Source organism: Lethenteron reissneri, chromosome 25 (assembly GCF_015708825.2).
Source record: "Lethenteron reissneri isolate LAM-NWPU_2019-01 chromosome 25, ASM1570882v1, whole genome shotgun sequence".
Lineage (NCBI taxonomy): Eukaryota > Metazoa > Chordata > Hyperoartia > Petromyzontiformes > Petromyzontidae > Lethenteron > Lethenteron reissneri.
Genome location: NC_083803.1, coordinates 444252 through 460697, shown reverse-complemented (window position 1 = coordinate 460697; position 16446 = coordinate 444252). Strand labels below are relative to the sequence as shown.

General features: G+C 52.7%; 1 protein-coding gene across 2 annotated transcripts in view; it reads right to left on the bottom strand.

The window, feature by feature from the left end:
- The window catches only part of LOC133346957 (SLAIN motif-containing protein 2-like), a 30553-nt gene that overhangs the window by 11263 nt on the left and 2844 nt on the right, over window positions 1-16446 (bottom strand). For both annotated transcript variants that reach the window (XM_061558799.1, XM_061558800.1), the window contains exon 2: window positions 15859-16303. In XM_061558799.1, coding sequence (XP_061414783.1) covers window positions 15859-16253 — 395 coding nt within the window. In that variant the 5' untranslated portion in view covers window positions 16254-16303. The remainder of the gene's footprint in view (window positions 1-15858; window positions 16304-16446) is intronic.

Genomic DNA, 16446 nt, shown 5'->3' with positions numbered 1-16446 from the left:
TTTACCGTGGGAGTTAATGGGAGTACCCAAGAGGAAACTCGTGCATACAAGGTGATAGTACTGCTATCAAACAATGGCACAGCTGGGCTTGGCAGCATACTCACCCTACTGCCTTAAAAGGAGAACCTCGTAGCGCCAGCGGCTGGATCTCTCACACATGTGGGTGATATCTGCACAATCCACTGAAACCACCTTAACACAGCTGCATTGCAGGCATATGCCACTGCAAAGTGGGGCACAACATGGATCAAGATTTTTTATTTTTAAACATTTTAATAAGGCGAGTGACCGCTGCCTTCAGTGAGCTGATTAGAAGTAAGAAAATGCTTTGTGTACCTGGCCCATTGTCAAGCCTTGCCTCATGTTTTATTTATTGAATACCCACGGAACATTCATATGTACAATGCAATAACGTATGGCTCCAAGTCTCTGAAGAACAGGATTAGATAATGAGTTTACACAGCATAAACAAGGGACAGCTTTATTCATAGGCAGGTAATTTTAGCTGGGCAATCCAAGCAATCAAATTACTGGGTTGTCATGCGTATTGCAATATCGCAGGTATGGCCCCAATGTTATACAATGTTGAAATAATACGTTATCATGCCTCATGTATCGCAAACTGAAAGTGATATGGAAGTGAATAAAAAATCCCTGATCAGCACAAACCTATTTAATAATGAAAATAAATGTATAAAATGTGATCCACCTACAGCTTGAAATTAGTACCCAATACAGTAAACACAACACCTTGGCTGCTATATCTGTTGGGCAATACCTTGTGATACAGGCAATGCCAATGAGTTATGATCCCATAGTAGTGCACTACAATGTATTTTTATAGCTGTTATAAATAATCGCACATCTGGGATCCCATTGCTCACATCACAATACCTGTTAGAAATTGCCTATCCTGGTAGCTTTGAAATGAAAATAAAGGACACGTGTCCATGTTAAATTGAGCAATGAGCTGTAAATCACATCCTTTCGTGGTCCTGAGCAAGTGGAATTGCAAATTGTTATAAAGTGGGTGGGGACACAAAAGGCTCAACATTTCTGCCTGGCGCAAAACCAGTCTGGGAAATTGAGAGACATTACGCGTTACTGGTTACAGGTGGGCAGCTCTGCCACGACCTCATCATTCTAGAGTGACCTACTTCAGCGAAGTGCTTTGGGAACTGTAGTATCCACATGTAAACACGGGGAGGAGATGGAAGCGGATTGAGCATGTACACAAACGTATCAGAGGCGGTTCTATAGAAATGTCCTAGGAGAGGAATGGTCCCTAAATTTCAAACCTTTGAAACAGGATCCTAGACTAATCATGACACAATTAAATGTATTTTCTTTGGTAAACGTCAAATAATAAACAATTTTTGTGGTGCTAAATTTGAAGTTTTCGTGACTGCAAGGATCCATACTCTATGTTTTTTTCGGTAAAGTCACGAAGATGAAAACAAAATAAACCCCATCGTCCCCTCCAAATCCGCCACTGGCAACTGTGCAGATCTTTGTTATCACTTTGTCGTATACCCGAGTTTTCTCCAGGTCTCGCTGTATCCTCCCACGTATAAAACCCTCACTCCGACGAGCACGGTTGGCTACGTACGGTGCGAAAGAAGTTCAAAATACATACAAAAGGGGTAGCTATCATTAACATCATTAATAGCAGCAAGGGTAACATCAACGATCATCATCACCTTTATCATGAGCATACTGAAATAAGCATGTGGAAGAACCGTCCACAGCAGCTGCAACAACATCTGCAGTGCTCAGCAAAAGTATCGTCATGAGCAGCGACAGCATAATCAGCAGCAGCAACAGCTTCATTTTCATCATCATCCCTGAGCATTATTTGGTTTGAGGGATAATTATATGGTGGGTGACTGGACCAGGTGGCAGTCTGCACCTACTAATCCAATAATCTGGGCTAAGCTTTAATAAAACACCAGTGACATTTTTGAGCAAGAATAAATTGGTAGGTGAATGGTTGCTTGAAGGAGTGATGCTGGCACTGGTATAGTCATGCCTCTCCAGCAAACTTGAGGCAATGAAGCTGTCTGCTGGCTAAATGTGTTGGAATGGCACAATAAAAAATTGGACTGATAAAATAATAGTGACTCCTATGCTGTTGATGGTGCGAAAAGAATACGAAATCTTGGCTTCCCCAAACCCTCCGCAGTTGTGTTACCTTAGTGGGTGACAAGTGGGTGTCTTGGAGGAGGGGTGAGGGGTCAGTGTCATGTTTGTTTGTGTTTGTCAGTCGCGTTTCTCAACGCCAGTCCTCGTGACCCCCTGCGGTCTGAACATTCGTGATTCCCACTCTTGTTTATTCATACACCGTACACTTAAGAACATGCACACTGCAAACACTCGATGACTGGTAATTATGTAAAGCTGTAGCTTGGAATGTCCCGAGGACTGGAGTTGACAAACGCTGAATGGGAGTGCATTTACGTTTGATAGTATGCATGTGCGTTGAACTTCTTTGGCACCGTACGTAGCCAACCGTGCTAATCGGAGGTGCGGGATAGGGTGGTTCAGGCGACTCACGGCAAGGGATACAATAGTGATGTCAGCGGGAGATGAAATGTGCTGTTGTGTGTCACGCATCGTGCCCGGTGGGGTAATGAGTTGCGGTGAGTGGGGATGAGGAGTGAAGAGGCTGTGGTGACTGCACTCAGTGTGGAGGATTAGGTGGTTCTTGGATTTAGGGTCGAGGTCAGAGGAATGGTGATGTCAGAGCATTTGAAGTGATATGGGTAATGGTGCCTATCAAGAATACATGGGGGAGAGTTCATGAGGCTTCCATAAGAGGTTTTTCTGATCAGATCGAGTCAATAAAATTGTGTCGTTAAACCCGCCACCGACACAAGTTAACGAAACATGGCAATGAGCTACCAGTCCAGCACACCGGCTGTGTGTTGGAGCGTAAACCCACTACAACATTTACAATTCTAGTACCATGACGTTTCGCGGTGTCGGGTGGTGGCGGGTTTAACGACACATTTATATTTATGCGACCTAACCCAAAAAAACGCTATTAGGGATATTGGTCGCGAAAGCCTACGTGTTAAACTTAATGAGGCTTACAGTAGGCATTGGTGTCCCACACACGTGTATCAGCCTGTGTGCTACTTACAGGAGGAGGGGCCTCCATGGGTTAACATGGTGGAGAGGACCGAGATGTGTTGCGTGAGTGAAGGTACGGTAGGGTTGCGTGTTTTTATGGACGAGGTCATGTTCAGGGTTTATGCCGAGGAGGGGAGGGGCAGGGGGGGGGTCGAGGTAATGGACGGCAGGAGGGAAGGAACTCAACTGACCAATTCACAATCAGCCAATGGACAGGGCATACATGCAGTGAGAGCTATGCAGGCGGACATGATTGCTGCATGTATACTGACAGAATTAACTGGGGGTGGGGATGTGTATGTAGGGAATAAGGGGGGAGTGGGGTGATGGCAATTTGTCATGTATTATTTATTTACACGGAAAACCCTGAGGAGCATACTGTACTCGGATGTTTAACCACTTCCATTAATGAGTGTTTGGCATGTGAGAAGAAGCCAGAGTACACAGAGAAACCCACATACACAAGGGGATTGCGCTCAAAGCTCTTCGGGGATACATTCAATAATCCATTGCTGAATTGCCATATTCTGGTCACCTTGGAAATTAATAGGAGTCTGACGCTCAAGTCCACAAACAACAAAATATGCTTTAAGTAATGAAGTCCAAAATCAATAGAGCAAGGGGTGGCATCTGTTGGCAGCCTGGAGCCAGTGGTGGACTTAGACTTTGTCAGCTGCAAGGCTCATTGAGCTTGAACAGCTCGTTTACAAGTGTAGGGGTGTCAGGGGAAGGATTCCCACCAATAGATGGGTTAGTGGGAGGGGTGATCGAAGAGATATAAGGAGAGAACGGGCGGGAAGAAGGGGCCTTTGGCGGGAACGAGATTGGGACGGCTGGGGACAGGTGTGGATGGAAGGAAAGGAATAAAGGACGAGACCCCTGCAATCTGGTGTCGGCTCCTACTTTACATCTGGTGGCAGCGGTGGGATCTCATGGCTACAAAGAAAAATCCCCACGGGAAAGAGCCAAGGGAGGAGGAAGCAGGGGCCGGGGATCCTTCCCATCCCGGGCAACAAGGGGGCCTGCTATCAGAAGCAGCAGCAGGGGGCCCGGATCGCCTGGAGGACCCCATGGAGGACCGCATGGCCCGCGTGGAGAGGGCACTCCAGGAGCTCCTACAGAGGCTCCCTATGGGGGGCCCGCCAGCACCGGGACCCCCACTCCCACGCGTACTACGGGAGGAGAGGCCACGGGACCCGGAGGCCGACCAGCCGGCCGGGCAAGAGCCGCAACCAACCTCGTCACGCCAGCCGCCGCCGGTCCCGCCAAAACCCCCAGGGCTAACCACCCAACACGGAGAGCAGGTGGCCGGACGGCCGCGTCGGCTGGGGCCCGTCGACAAGTTCGTGGCTGAGGAAGAAGACTGGGAGGAGTTTGTCCGCCGATTCGAGGCTGCCTTCCACGCTCTCGAGTGCTGCCATCCGTTCTGGGCAAGGAAGCACTCGCCTCTTACACCTCCCTTCCCTCGCACAGCAAGACCACGCTACAGACGGCCTACGAGGCTTTGGGGGAGATCTATTGCCCGGCGGAAGGAGCCTTTAAACGGTTCCAGGATCGCCAGCGAGGGGCTAAAGAATCCCCTTTAGCCTACAGGGGTGCACTGCTCGTGTTGGCGAGGAGAGCTTTCCCTCGCGTGGCTGAAGAAGCGCTCGAGGACCTCGTGGTCGAGCACCTCATCGCCTACGCTTGCCGCGCCGGCGTTGTAATGCCCGTGGTGACGCCGGGGGAACGCACCTCGCTGTGGGCTGCCCGGACCATCCAAGCCCACGAGCAGGTCATGGGCCGGGCGCCACCCGTGGGCCCGGTGGCTGGCGCGGCGGGGGGGAACAGCCGAGCCGTTGCCGCGGCGCTACTGGGTCCAGCGACACCAACCGCCGAACCTGCACCGTCGCCACAGCTGGGGACGGACCCCCGACGTCTGAGACGGAGCCATCGCTGCGGGAGGTGTACGCGGCGATCCGGGAACTGGCGGAGCAGAGGGACCAGGGGCGCGACCAACCGCCGCGTCGCTGGCAGCCGCCTCTACAACATCGCGCCGAGCCCCCCCGACGGAACGCCCCGTGGGTCTGCCACCGTTGTGGTCGAGAGGGGCATGTGGCGAGGGGGTGCCGCACAGAGCCGGAGGCCGCCAACGTCACCTGGAACCCGCCGGGGCCGAACGCCGACAGGATCCAGGCGAGTGACGCCGTCCCGCCCGGCCTCTCGGTCGGGCCGAGCAATTATAATTCCGACGCCGCGAACTTACCGGGAGTCTCCTCGGGGTGGGCGCCGTCGGTGTCGTTCCCCGGTCCCCATTGTCCGGGTCGGGGGAAGGGGATCGCGCCGGGGATAGCGCCGGGGCCTGGGATTGCGTCGCGACCAGAAGTGGCGTCGCGACCCGGAGTGGCGTCGCGAACGGACGTGACGTTGCATCCGGGAGTGACGTCGCGGCCAAAAGTGGTGTCGCGGATCGCGCCGGGAATTGCGCCGGGGCCGTGGACCACATCGGGGATCGCGCCGAGGCCGGAGACCGCGTCGGGAGTCGCGCCAGGGCCGGAGACCGCGTCGGGAGTCGCGCCGAGGCCGGGAGGGACGTCGCAGGCGGACGTGACGTCGCGGGCGGAGGTGACGTCGCGGGCGGACATGACGTCGCGGGCGGAGGTGACGTCGCGGGCGGACGTGACGTCGCGGGCGGAGGTGACGTCGCGGGCGGGCGTGGTTTCGCGGCCGGGCGTGACGTCGCGGGCGGGCGTGACGTCGCGGGCGGGCGTGGTTTCGCGGGCGGGCGTGACGTCGCCGGCGGGCGTGGTTTCGCGGGCGGGCGTGACGTCGCCGGCGGGCGTGACGTCGCAGGCGGGCGTGACGTCGCCGGCGGGCGTGACGTCACCAGTTGCCTGCGACGCCAGCGAGTTGCCAGGGGCAACGGCCCGGGGGCGGAGGCAGCCCACAAGATTGACATTGCGCCCTGGAGCAGTTCCACGGGCCGCCTCACCACCGCTTTGCGGCAGAGCGAGACGGAACCAGGGGGACCACGCCCCCGTGACAAAGGGAAGGGAGGGGAGAAGGGAGGGGCTCACGGGAAGGCCCACCCCCCAGTCCCCACTGCCCCCTACAATGGGGGGGGCCCCGCACACCACAAGGGGGGCCCATCCTACGTCACCAAAGGGGGGCAATTTGCACCACATAGAGAGCCCAGCCCGCAACCCAGGGGTAAGCCCACACTATGTAACAAGGGCGCGTTCACCCTGCTGCGACGCACTCCAAAGGGAGGAACCCCATCTTCAGTCCATTCACATCCATCCCCCATCATTTCACCATGCACCACAGGATAACGAGACGCCGCCTGGTCAGTGGCCGGACTCAGCCACACAATGGAGGAAGCTGGCAAGGCGGGTGGTAGCGGCCACGTCAGGAACCTCGGTCCTGGTTGGTGAAATCGCGGGAGTGTCGGCACGTATCTTGGTGGATACGGGGGCATCAGCCACGATCATCTCGAGCACCATGCACGAGATGCTGCCGGATAAAATCCGACCTTTAGTCCCCGTCAAGACAACGTTCATTGCAGCAAATGGAGGCAGCATGGGCTTCCTGGGCCAGGTTGAAGCCCCGATACAGATTGGGCAGCTTTCGGTAGCAGGACCCATCCTTGTCTCCGCAACGTTGCCCGTACCCTGCCTGTTGGGGACGGACTTTCTGAGGCGGATGCCAATGAAAATCGATCTGGCCAATGGGCGGGTGGAAGTCCAGGGAACGCATCTCCATTTCCTAAAGGCGGAGGGGGCCAGCCGGGGTGTACCCTACGTGCAGGCTCTGGTCAGTAAGTCTGTCTCCATTCCCCCGGCAGCCCAGATGCTGATTCCGCTGCAATATCGGTCTCCCCTCGTGACAGCCCGACCAGACTCACCCATCCTGGTGTCTCCGGCGTCAGCTGCCATGGATCGCCATGCGCTGGTGGGAGCCGAAACTATTGTACAGAGGAACCAGCATCTGTTCATTCAGGTGCTGAACACCTCCGATAGAACAGCGACGGTGCAGGAGGGAACAGTTCTGGCCCACGTTAGTCCCTTGTCACTAGGAGCCCCAGGGACAAAGCCCGAGCTTGTAGGCAGCATCAGCCAGTCCGAGGACAGAGGGGCCGAATCGTGGATGGACCAGCTGGCGGGGCCTGAGCCGGGATTGCCGCCCGACCAGAAACAGCAGCTGCACTCATTATTGCATGAGTTCTCGGACGTGTTCAGCCGGGGACCGTTCGACCTAGGGCGCACAAATCTGTCGCAGCAGCACCACATTAACACGGGAAATGCCGCACCCCTGCGCCAAAACACATATAGAATGAGCCCAATGGAAAAAGGGCACATTCAACAAGCGGTGCAGGAGATGCTGCGGGCCGACATAATTTCTCCATCCTCGAGTCCCTGGGGGGCACCGGTGGTCCTAGTCAAGAAGTCAGACGGGTCACTGAGATTCTGTGTGGACTTCCGACGCCTCAATGCCGTCACGCTGGCCGACGCATATCCCCTACCACGTATTGACGACTCATTGGATGCACTGGCGGGAGCAAAATTTTTCAGTACGCTGGATTTATTGTCCGGGTTCTGGCAGGTCCCACTAGACAAGGACTCCTGGCCTAAAACAGCGTTCCGGACACCACAGGGCCTGTTCGAGTTCAACTGCCTGCCTATGGGCCTCCAGACTGCGCCGGCGACGTTCCAACGCATAATGGAGTTGGCCTTAGCAGGCCTCCAATGGGAAACGTGCCTCATCTACCTGGATGACGTCATTGTCTTCAGCCGATCATTCGAGGAACACATTGACCGATTATGTCAGGTATTCCTGCGGTTCCGGAACGCGAACTTGAAGCTCAAGCCGTCGAAGTGCCACCTTATGCAGTCGTCGGTACGCTACTTGGGCCACGTCGTCAGTGAGTCTGGAGTGGCTACAGACCCGGAAAAGACGGCCTGCGTGAGGGCCTGGGCTGTTCCCACAACGGTTCCAGAGGTACGCCGGTTTGTGGGTTTCGTTTCTTATTACTGCCGGTTCGTACCCAACTTCGCAACCATTGCCAAGCCCTTGCACGTGTTGACGGCGAAGAACCAGAGGTTTTATTGGGGCCCTTTGGAGGAAGAGGCATTCCAGCAGCTGCGCTCACGTCTGACAGATGCACCACCATTGGCCTTTCCGGATTTTGGCCTCCCCTTTATCCTGGACACGGACGCCAGCGATGTGGGCATCGGTAGTGTTTTGTCGCAAGTCCAGCAGGGTCGCGAGGTGGTTATCGCCTATGGTAGTCGCGTGCTTTCATCAGCGGAGCAGCGCTACTGCGTCACACGTAGGGAACTCCTGGCAGTCGTTCACTTCGTGCAGCAATTTCGACCCTACCTGTATGGTCGCAAATTTACGGTCCGCACTGACCACGCGGCCTTGCAGTATTCGCTCCGCATCGACCAGCCTTCGGGCCAGCTGGCCAGATGGATAGAGCGCCTGCAGGAGTACAGGTACCAAGTAGTGCATCGCAAAGGGACCAGACATGCCAACGCAGACGCATTGTCCCGACTGGCGCCCCAGGGCCCTTGTGCATGCACCACAGGCGGGGCACGCTGCAAGGAGGAGAGGCCGGAGGGGACAGTCATCGCTCCCGTACGCACGGCGGAGGACGCACAGGGTGAGGTCCAGCTGACCGACCACGACCTGGGGCTGACCTTGGACGATTGGCGACGGCTACAGCTGGAGGAAGCCCCACTGCGAACGCTACGCGCCTCAGCAGAGGCAGGGGGGGAGGAGTACATCGTATGGGAGGACCTCCTCATGCGATGGGACCCGACAGGGCGCCGACGATGCCTGGTAGTTCCGGAGTCGCTGCGTCAACAATTGGTTATGGACGTACACGGCCGCCAGCTGCTGCACCTGGCGGGGCGGAAGACACTGTACACATTACAGAGTCGGTACTTTTGGCCAGGTATGACCGCTGACGTGCATCGATGGGTCGCTACCTGCGTCGAATGTGCGCGGCGAAAGCCGCCACCCCGGGTAAGCCGGGCGCCCCTACAGCCCATCACGGTGACCAGGGTCAACGAATTGGTTGCATTGGACATCCTGGGACCACTGCCGGTCACGCCACGGGGAAATAAATACCTGTTGGTCGGAGTCGAGTACTGCACGAGGTGGCCGATGGCGTGGGCCCTCCCGGACCAAACGGCACAGACCATCGCCGATCCCTTCGTGGGAGGCTATGTCCTTGATAAGGGGGCACCGGAGCGGTTGCTCACGGATCAGGGCAGGAATTTCTCCTCACAGCTATTGAAGGACGTCTGCTCTATCCTGGGCACTAAAAAGGTCCGAACATCTCCGTATCATCCCCAGACCGATGGGATGGTAGAGCGGCTTAACCGCACCATAGCGGCCATGCTGTCCCAAGTGGTGGACGAAAACCATTCCGACTGGGACCTCCACATTCCATCTGTCTTAGCGGTGTACAGGGTGGCCCCACACGCGGCGACGGGGTTCTCGCCGTTTTTCCTGATGTACGGACGGGATCCCGTTCCGCCTATTGAGGTGCAGCTGACGGACATTCTCGCAAGAGCCGACGCATGGCCGAAGGCACTAAAGACCTCCCTCATTTATTTGAGAGAGGCCCGCCAAGCAGCCGAGGCCGCATCGGCCACGAGCCAAGAGAGTAATGTACGGATACGGGAGAGGACAGTGACAGCCAAGCCCTTCAAAGTCGGGGACCAGGCATGGCTACACTGTCCTCAGGTGCCGGTTGGCCTCTCACCAAAGCTGCACCGACCCTGGAAAGGGCCGGTCGAGGTCATTAAAGCACTCCGACCGCAGTGCGTCCAGGTCCAACTGGGTAAGCGACGATGGTTTGTACACCCCACCCGCCTTAAGCCATACATCTCTCCACCGTCATCTTCACCAACATCACCACCAACATCACTGCCAACGTCATCATCATCCCTACCCAGGCCAAGGTCGCCGACCACCACGCGCCGACCGGCAGGGGGTTCGGTGCCCTGTGTTCCCTTGTCACCTACAGCACCCCATGTGAGGCCTGACGGAGCGGCGGCACGAGCGGGGGCCGGAGAGACAGCGGCGCCATGCAAGGCGACACCGGCACCACCGAACCAGGGACCGCGACGAGAGGGTCCTTCGAAGGAGGGGGCCACCACGGTCATCTGCTGCCTGTGGATGTCCGGGCTGTTACGGGATGCTGACTGGAGACCTGGGCAGGCCGCGCAATTGATTTCGTTGTGTTATATTGCATTGTATGGTTGTGGGGGAGGTAAGGGCTGTCGTCACTGTCAGTGGTGGGAGGCATGGGGAGATTTAAATGGTCCATGGGGGAGGCAGAACCGAGGACGGTTATTTTTTCTCTGGGGGGGGGGGGGTGATGTAGGGGTGTCAGGGGAAGGATTCCCACCAATAGATGGGTTAGTGGGAGGGGTGATCGAAGAGATATAAGGAGAGAACGGGCGGGAAGAAGGGGCCTTTGGCGGGAACGAGATTGGGACGGCTGGGGACAGGTGTGGATGGAAGGAAAGGAATAAAGGACGAGACCCCTGCAATCTGGTGTCGGCTCCTACTTTACACAAGGATGACTAGAGTTAGGGTTGGGTTTTGGTTAGTTGGAAACTTAACTCCCCCATGATGGAATCAGTCTCTCCGCACTACGACCACTGTTGCTAAAATAAACACTGCAAGGGATGAAAATGTCAGAGCTGTCTACAACAACACGGTATGGATATATAAAGTATCAAGGCACTGTACACGGACAGAGGCGCCCGGGGATTTACGATATTGCGAAGGTGGATGAGGGTGAATAATGAGTTCTGTCTCGAGCCCTCGGAAACAATGGCCTCAAAGAGCATGCCTTCCAGTGGGCAGTCTGTCCTGTTTAGCGGAGGGTGAATATAGACTAACTTGTGGAAATGTTTGTGCAGGTACATTATTGATCACGATGTTTGCTTTTACTTTATTTGTTGTCAAGGATAAGAAACATTCAGCTGTTTAACAAGAATGCCCTGGGGAGGAGCTTTGTGGAGAGAAAAAAAATTACAGCAAAAATCATGAACCTGCAGACAGAGTAGCAAACACATTGAAGGAAAACAACATATACGTTATCATGAATAACCAAAAAACATTACGTGTAAAATATGCAGCATAGTGCTCCTTCATATGAGCTGTATTATAATAGTGCTGAGCCGGTGTCAAGTAATGTTAACACCAATATAATTACCGTATGGAATCTGTACAGAGCCATATCACAGGTAACGTGAGTTTCAACTTTTATGGGCATTTCTAAAATGAAACATAACCTAATACAAACTTTAATTATATAAATAATTAACAATTTTACTGTCATTTTTAAAGAGTCCCTAGCGATCTACGCTTGTATGGATATTTTTTACATGCCTGAGCATTTGCCCTTATGACTTTGAGATCGCTGATACCTGTTCCCATGGATGAGTCTAATACTCCACTCACAATGACGGAAAGGAACACAACTCACACAGCCATTGCAAGGCTTAGAGACACATTCGCAACTGGAGGATTGTAATTGCGTGATGTGGTAAAGTGGCTTCACGTGCCTGCCAGCACACACCTATTATATAATAGGTGGCCCACCAAAATATATCGTTGGAGAACGCTGGTGTAGACTATGTAACGGCTCTGGAATTGAGCATAAGGAAGGACAATGGTGACCCCTTGACTTCGGTCAACAAACAACATTTTAACACGTAGGCTTTCGCGACCAATATTATTAATAATAAAGGTTTTTGGGTTAGATCGCGTTATTTATAAATGTGTCGCAACCCTCCACCACCCGACACGGCCAATCAGTAAAAATTTGTCACGTTGACAATAGACAAATAGTTCACTACTTTAGCCCACCGGTGTGTTGAAGAGTGAATCCACAACATTTACAAAAAATGTAAATGTTACAAAAAAATTGTTAATGTTGTGGATTCACTCTTGAACACACCGGTGGGCTAAAGTAGTGAACTATTTGTCTTTTGTCAACGTGACACATTTTTTACTGATTGGCCATGTCGGGTGGTGGAGGGTTGCGACACATTTATAAATAACGCGATCTAAACCCAAAAACCTTTATTTTATGAACGAACAACATCTCTGCGGGAGGCAGCCCCTGACCGCAGCCCCTGACCGCTATCTCTTGGTTGCATGTGCTGCCCAACACCCACACCAAACAGCAACTCCCAGCATTTACATGTCCAGGGTGATGATGGTATTTGTATAAACCTCAGCCTCTTCAGAGGGCATGTATATGAATGCTCTGTTACCATGACTACAACTTCAGCAAACATTTGTAATTCAAAAAATTAACTTTAAAACACGATTTCACAAGCGTTATATATAACTCTTGTGAAATATTGTTTTTATTTTGTAAATAAAATTAAGATATGTGGTTGTTTGTATTTAACTTCAAAAAACGATAGTGAACAACATGGCGCAGAGCAAAGTACAGCGTGTGTTTATGGTAAAAAACATGGCAACAGCAGATGCTGGAGGCGACCATCTTTAGGGGCGGCCCGTCCATATAGGTTAACGAGGCGGTCACCTTCGGCACCAAGTTAAGTGGGGCGCCAAAATCGAGGAAAAAAATACAAGTAAAAAACAAAGATGTCATTATATCAATTCCCGTGTTCATACAGAGGATATATGAATTATAATTAATTTCTCAACATATCTGAGAATGTATTTGTTGGACAGACGCACGGACAATCCGACTAATTATGCCTCTGTTTTAAAAAATACGCTTAAAAAACATTAAATGGAAAATAGGGGCAAGATTTTCCCAGTTTACCAAAAACCTCAGCCTAGATCAGCCGTTGTGGTTTGGGGTTGGGGGCGCTGGTTGCATGGTTCGGGCACCAGTTGCTGGCAGCTAGTCGAGGGCTACCTCTGCCCATATTGATGATGTGCTTGCATAATATTAAAACTCACAAACTTCTCATGTATTATAAACTATAATTCCGGGTTGTACGTGTATTGTTTTCGGAAATACGTGTAATAAAAACTAGAACGTCTTTTCTTCTGATAACCCTTTTCAAGTCACAACACATGACGCATGGTGTGTACTCTCAAATCTTAAGTTTTCAAGGGCTTCCTGTTCCAGACGGCAAACGAAGTGTCACGCTTAAAATGTGTACCCCTAGCCCTCGTGTTGTATTATCCACTTAAAAGTTAGCTTGGGTACTTGTGAATTCTTCCTGCCTTGACTTTGTTACTATGTAAAGTGATGTATTCTTTCATCTACTCATTAATGGACTAACAATGAGTAACAGCTTCAAGTATGTGGGAAAAAAACATACGGGTCTCCTAACTCATGTGTAAATGCAATCCCTTTCACAGACAACCTCGTGACTAACCACAAGACTGACCCAAAGTATCCGCCCAACAGTGCGACCTCCATACCCCTCTGTGCTCTCCTTTTGTGAGCCAGCAAAAGCACACAGTGCGGTTCAAGAAACTGTGTTTGGCTTGATGGATGTTAACCCACTGTGTTTATTGCATAACCTGTTTTCTTTACTCAAAGAGCACCTGAGACAAACATGTGGTGTAAACTGACCTATGACCAATACACCATTACCATTAATGTTGTGACAATGTTTTCATGGACCGGGGGGGGGGGGGGGTCATCATTGGGTCTTTCCCCCTTTTCAAAGAAGCTCTCCAGCGACGTTTGTTTTTTACTCATTGTGGCTAGGGTTATATCTTGTGGGCTTACCAAAACTGTGACTGAGACAAGTACGCAGCAGTGCGGTAAAGAGGCGCGGACGGAAGTGGTAAATAATAAAACAACGGGGGCGGGTCCCCCGCGCGGACCCGCCGCCCTCACCTCGTGCTGCTGTGCGGCCCGGTTCCTAACTGCCCGCGGGCCGGGACCGGTGCGTGGCCCAGGGGTTGGGGACCCCGAGTCTAGAAAACCAAATAAGCTTATTCCGTGCTTATTGTACCTTCATGTTATAGGGAAACTCTTCTCTTCCATGTCTCTGTTAACTGCTACTCCTATTATCCACATATTGATTATTTATATTATCCATGTTTATCTATACTGTATATATAAAAGGGAAATTTGTGAATATGTGTGTCTGTTCAAAATATTTAGCGTACTTCCCGACATGCAACAAACTTGAAATTTGCCATGTGGGTACTTTCCAGACTGTACACCATGCAAACATTTTTAAAATAGACTTTTGTATATTTTTTGGGGGGAGGGGGGGCGCAATAATGCATATATTTTGCACGGAAAGTGAGCTGTGATGTCACATCCGTCATGTGACCCGTATGCGGAAGCGTAACGGAGTGTGCCTGCTGATGTCACCCCTCCCCCCAACCCTCCGCGAGTAAAGTGAAACACAAATGTGTTGCAGGTCTAAGGCGTTCTTCGCGCAGCATTGCTGCTTTATTATTTCAGTCGTTTACTGCCGTACGCACCCTGAAAGTTGTGTGTCTGCAGCAAGCGCGTGTCTGTGTACCTATGGACGCGCGCACGCGTTTGTGTGGGGGGGGAGCGGTGGTGTAGTGGTTAGCGCGCTGCGCTACGAACGCGGCGACCCGAGTTCGATTCCCGCTCACGGCCACCAATGGTGACGATTATGTGAACCGGTCCTGGGCCTCCCATAGGTCGACTCAGCATCAAATGAGTAACTGGTGTGCTGTGTGAACATCACCACTGGGGGGACAAAGACGGCCGGGCGTGGTGCTGGCCACCCACCCCCTCGTGTGCCGTGCCGGCCTTCATAGGTGCTTGCTAACAGCACTTGCCCCCTAGTCTCACAGGCTACACGGGGGATCTTTGTCTTTATCCTGTGTGTGTGGGGGGGGGCAGCGATTGCGCAGCGATTGCGCAGCGATTGCGTAGCGATTCGCGCGCTGCGCTACGAACCCACTCACGGCCACCACCGGTGACGATTATTTGAACCGGTCCTGGGCCTCCCCTAGGTCGACTCAGCCTCAAACGAGTAACTGGTGTTGGTGTGTGAACATCGCCACTGGGGAGACAAAGGCGGCCGGGCGTGGTGAATCCAAGTCCCGGGCGAACCCGGGTAGTAAAGCTAGTATGTGGATAAAAGGAAGTCAACCAAAACGGTGGGCCATATGCATCCTATTATTCGCAGGTTAGAGGAATCACGTGGATGTGGCAGCTGCTTGCGCCAAATTCATGGTGGAGAGGGGAGGATGGTGGTGCTGACGATGGTGGTGACAGTGACGGCCATAATGATGGTAATGATGATGTCATTGCGTCTACTGCTAAAGCTGGTGGTGCCGATGATGAAGATGGATCGCCGACAGCTGCACAGGCACAATCTGCAACATCCACAATGACGGATGCTGTTGCTTTTCTGCAGAGGAGTTGTGCGGAAAGTTCGTTACTATTTGCACTCATCACCTGGAAGTGATATCCTAGCAGTGCCAAATAAAAAAAGTTATTTACATGGACAAATGCGAATAACAGGATCCATCACTTGCAACCCTCATATGTACTCAGACAAGAAGACTGCCATCAAAATCTACATTTCTATGGCAGGGGCCAACCAGATAAAACAGGAATCAAGTCAGCCCTATCAAGGAGTTCAACGCGCGGCCTTTCTGTTGCCAGTTGAGCACTCTACATACATTGCAACCCAGCATCACCCAGACGAGGATGAATCTGGACAGGAGGCATTTCCAATTAAGGATATGAGCAACTCGAGTTCCAATTAATGTGAGCATTACACTTACCACGTGTCTTCCTCCACCACGTCCGTCCTTTGCAGGTCCAGCATGACCACATCGTCCAGAGTATCAGCAGTAGCTGCAGCATCATTTTGAGCACCACTCTGCGCCGTCGGTGAGCCACTCGGCATGACACCACCATTACATCGCGCCTGGTTCCCCACTGTGTGTACTTCCCCGGCACGGTGCGGCGCGTCAGTGTCGCTCCGCTTCTTGTCGGATTTGGCGCTGTGTCTCCCGGCGGCACCGGCGTGCGCCTCCCCAACGCTGTGCGGTGCCGCTGCTGCGCCGGATCCTCGGCGTCTCAGCTCGGCGTTTTGGGTCTCCAGGTGGCTGACGAGTTTGCGCAACCTCGCCATCTCTTGCGTGAACTCGGCTGAAATTTCCCCATTCTCGCCCATAGCCCTTTGAGAGCACGTTGGAGTGACCAATGGTTCACTCGCGACTTTACCTGGAATGACAGAGCGATGGCACACGACCACACACGGTAGAGAATAATATCAAAAGGTTCTACAGCTAGCACATACAATAAAAACATCTATACATTATACCAGATTTTTGTGGACATGTGAGGTCTGATTGATCGAGGTATTG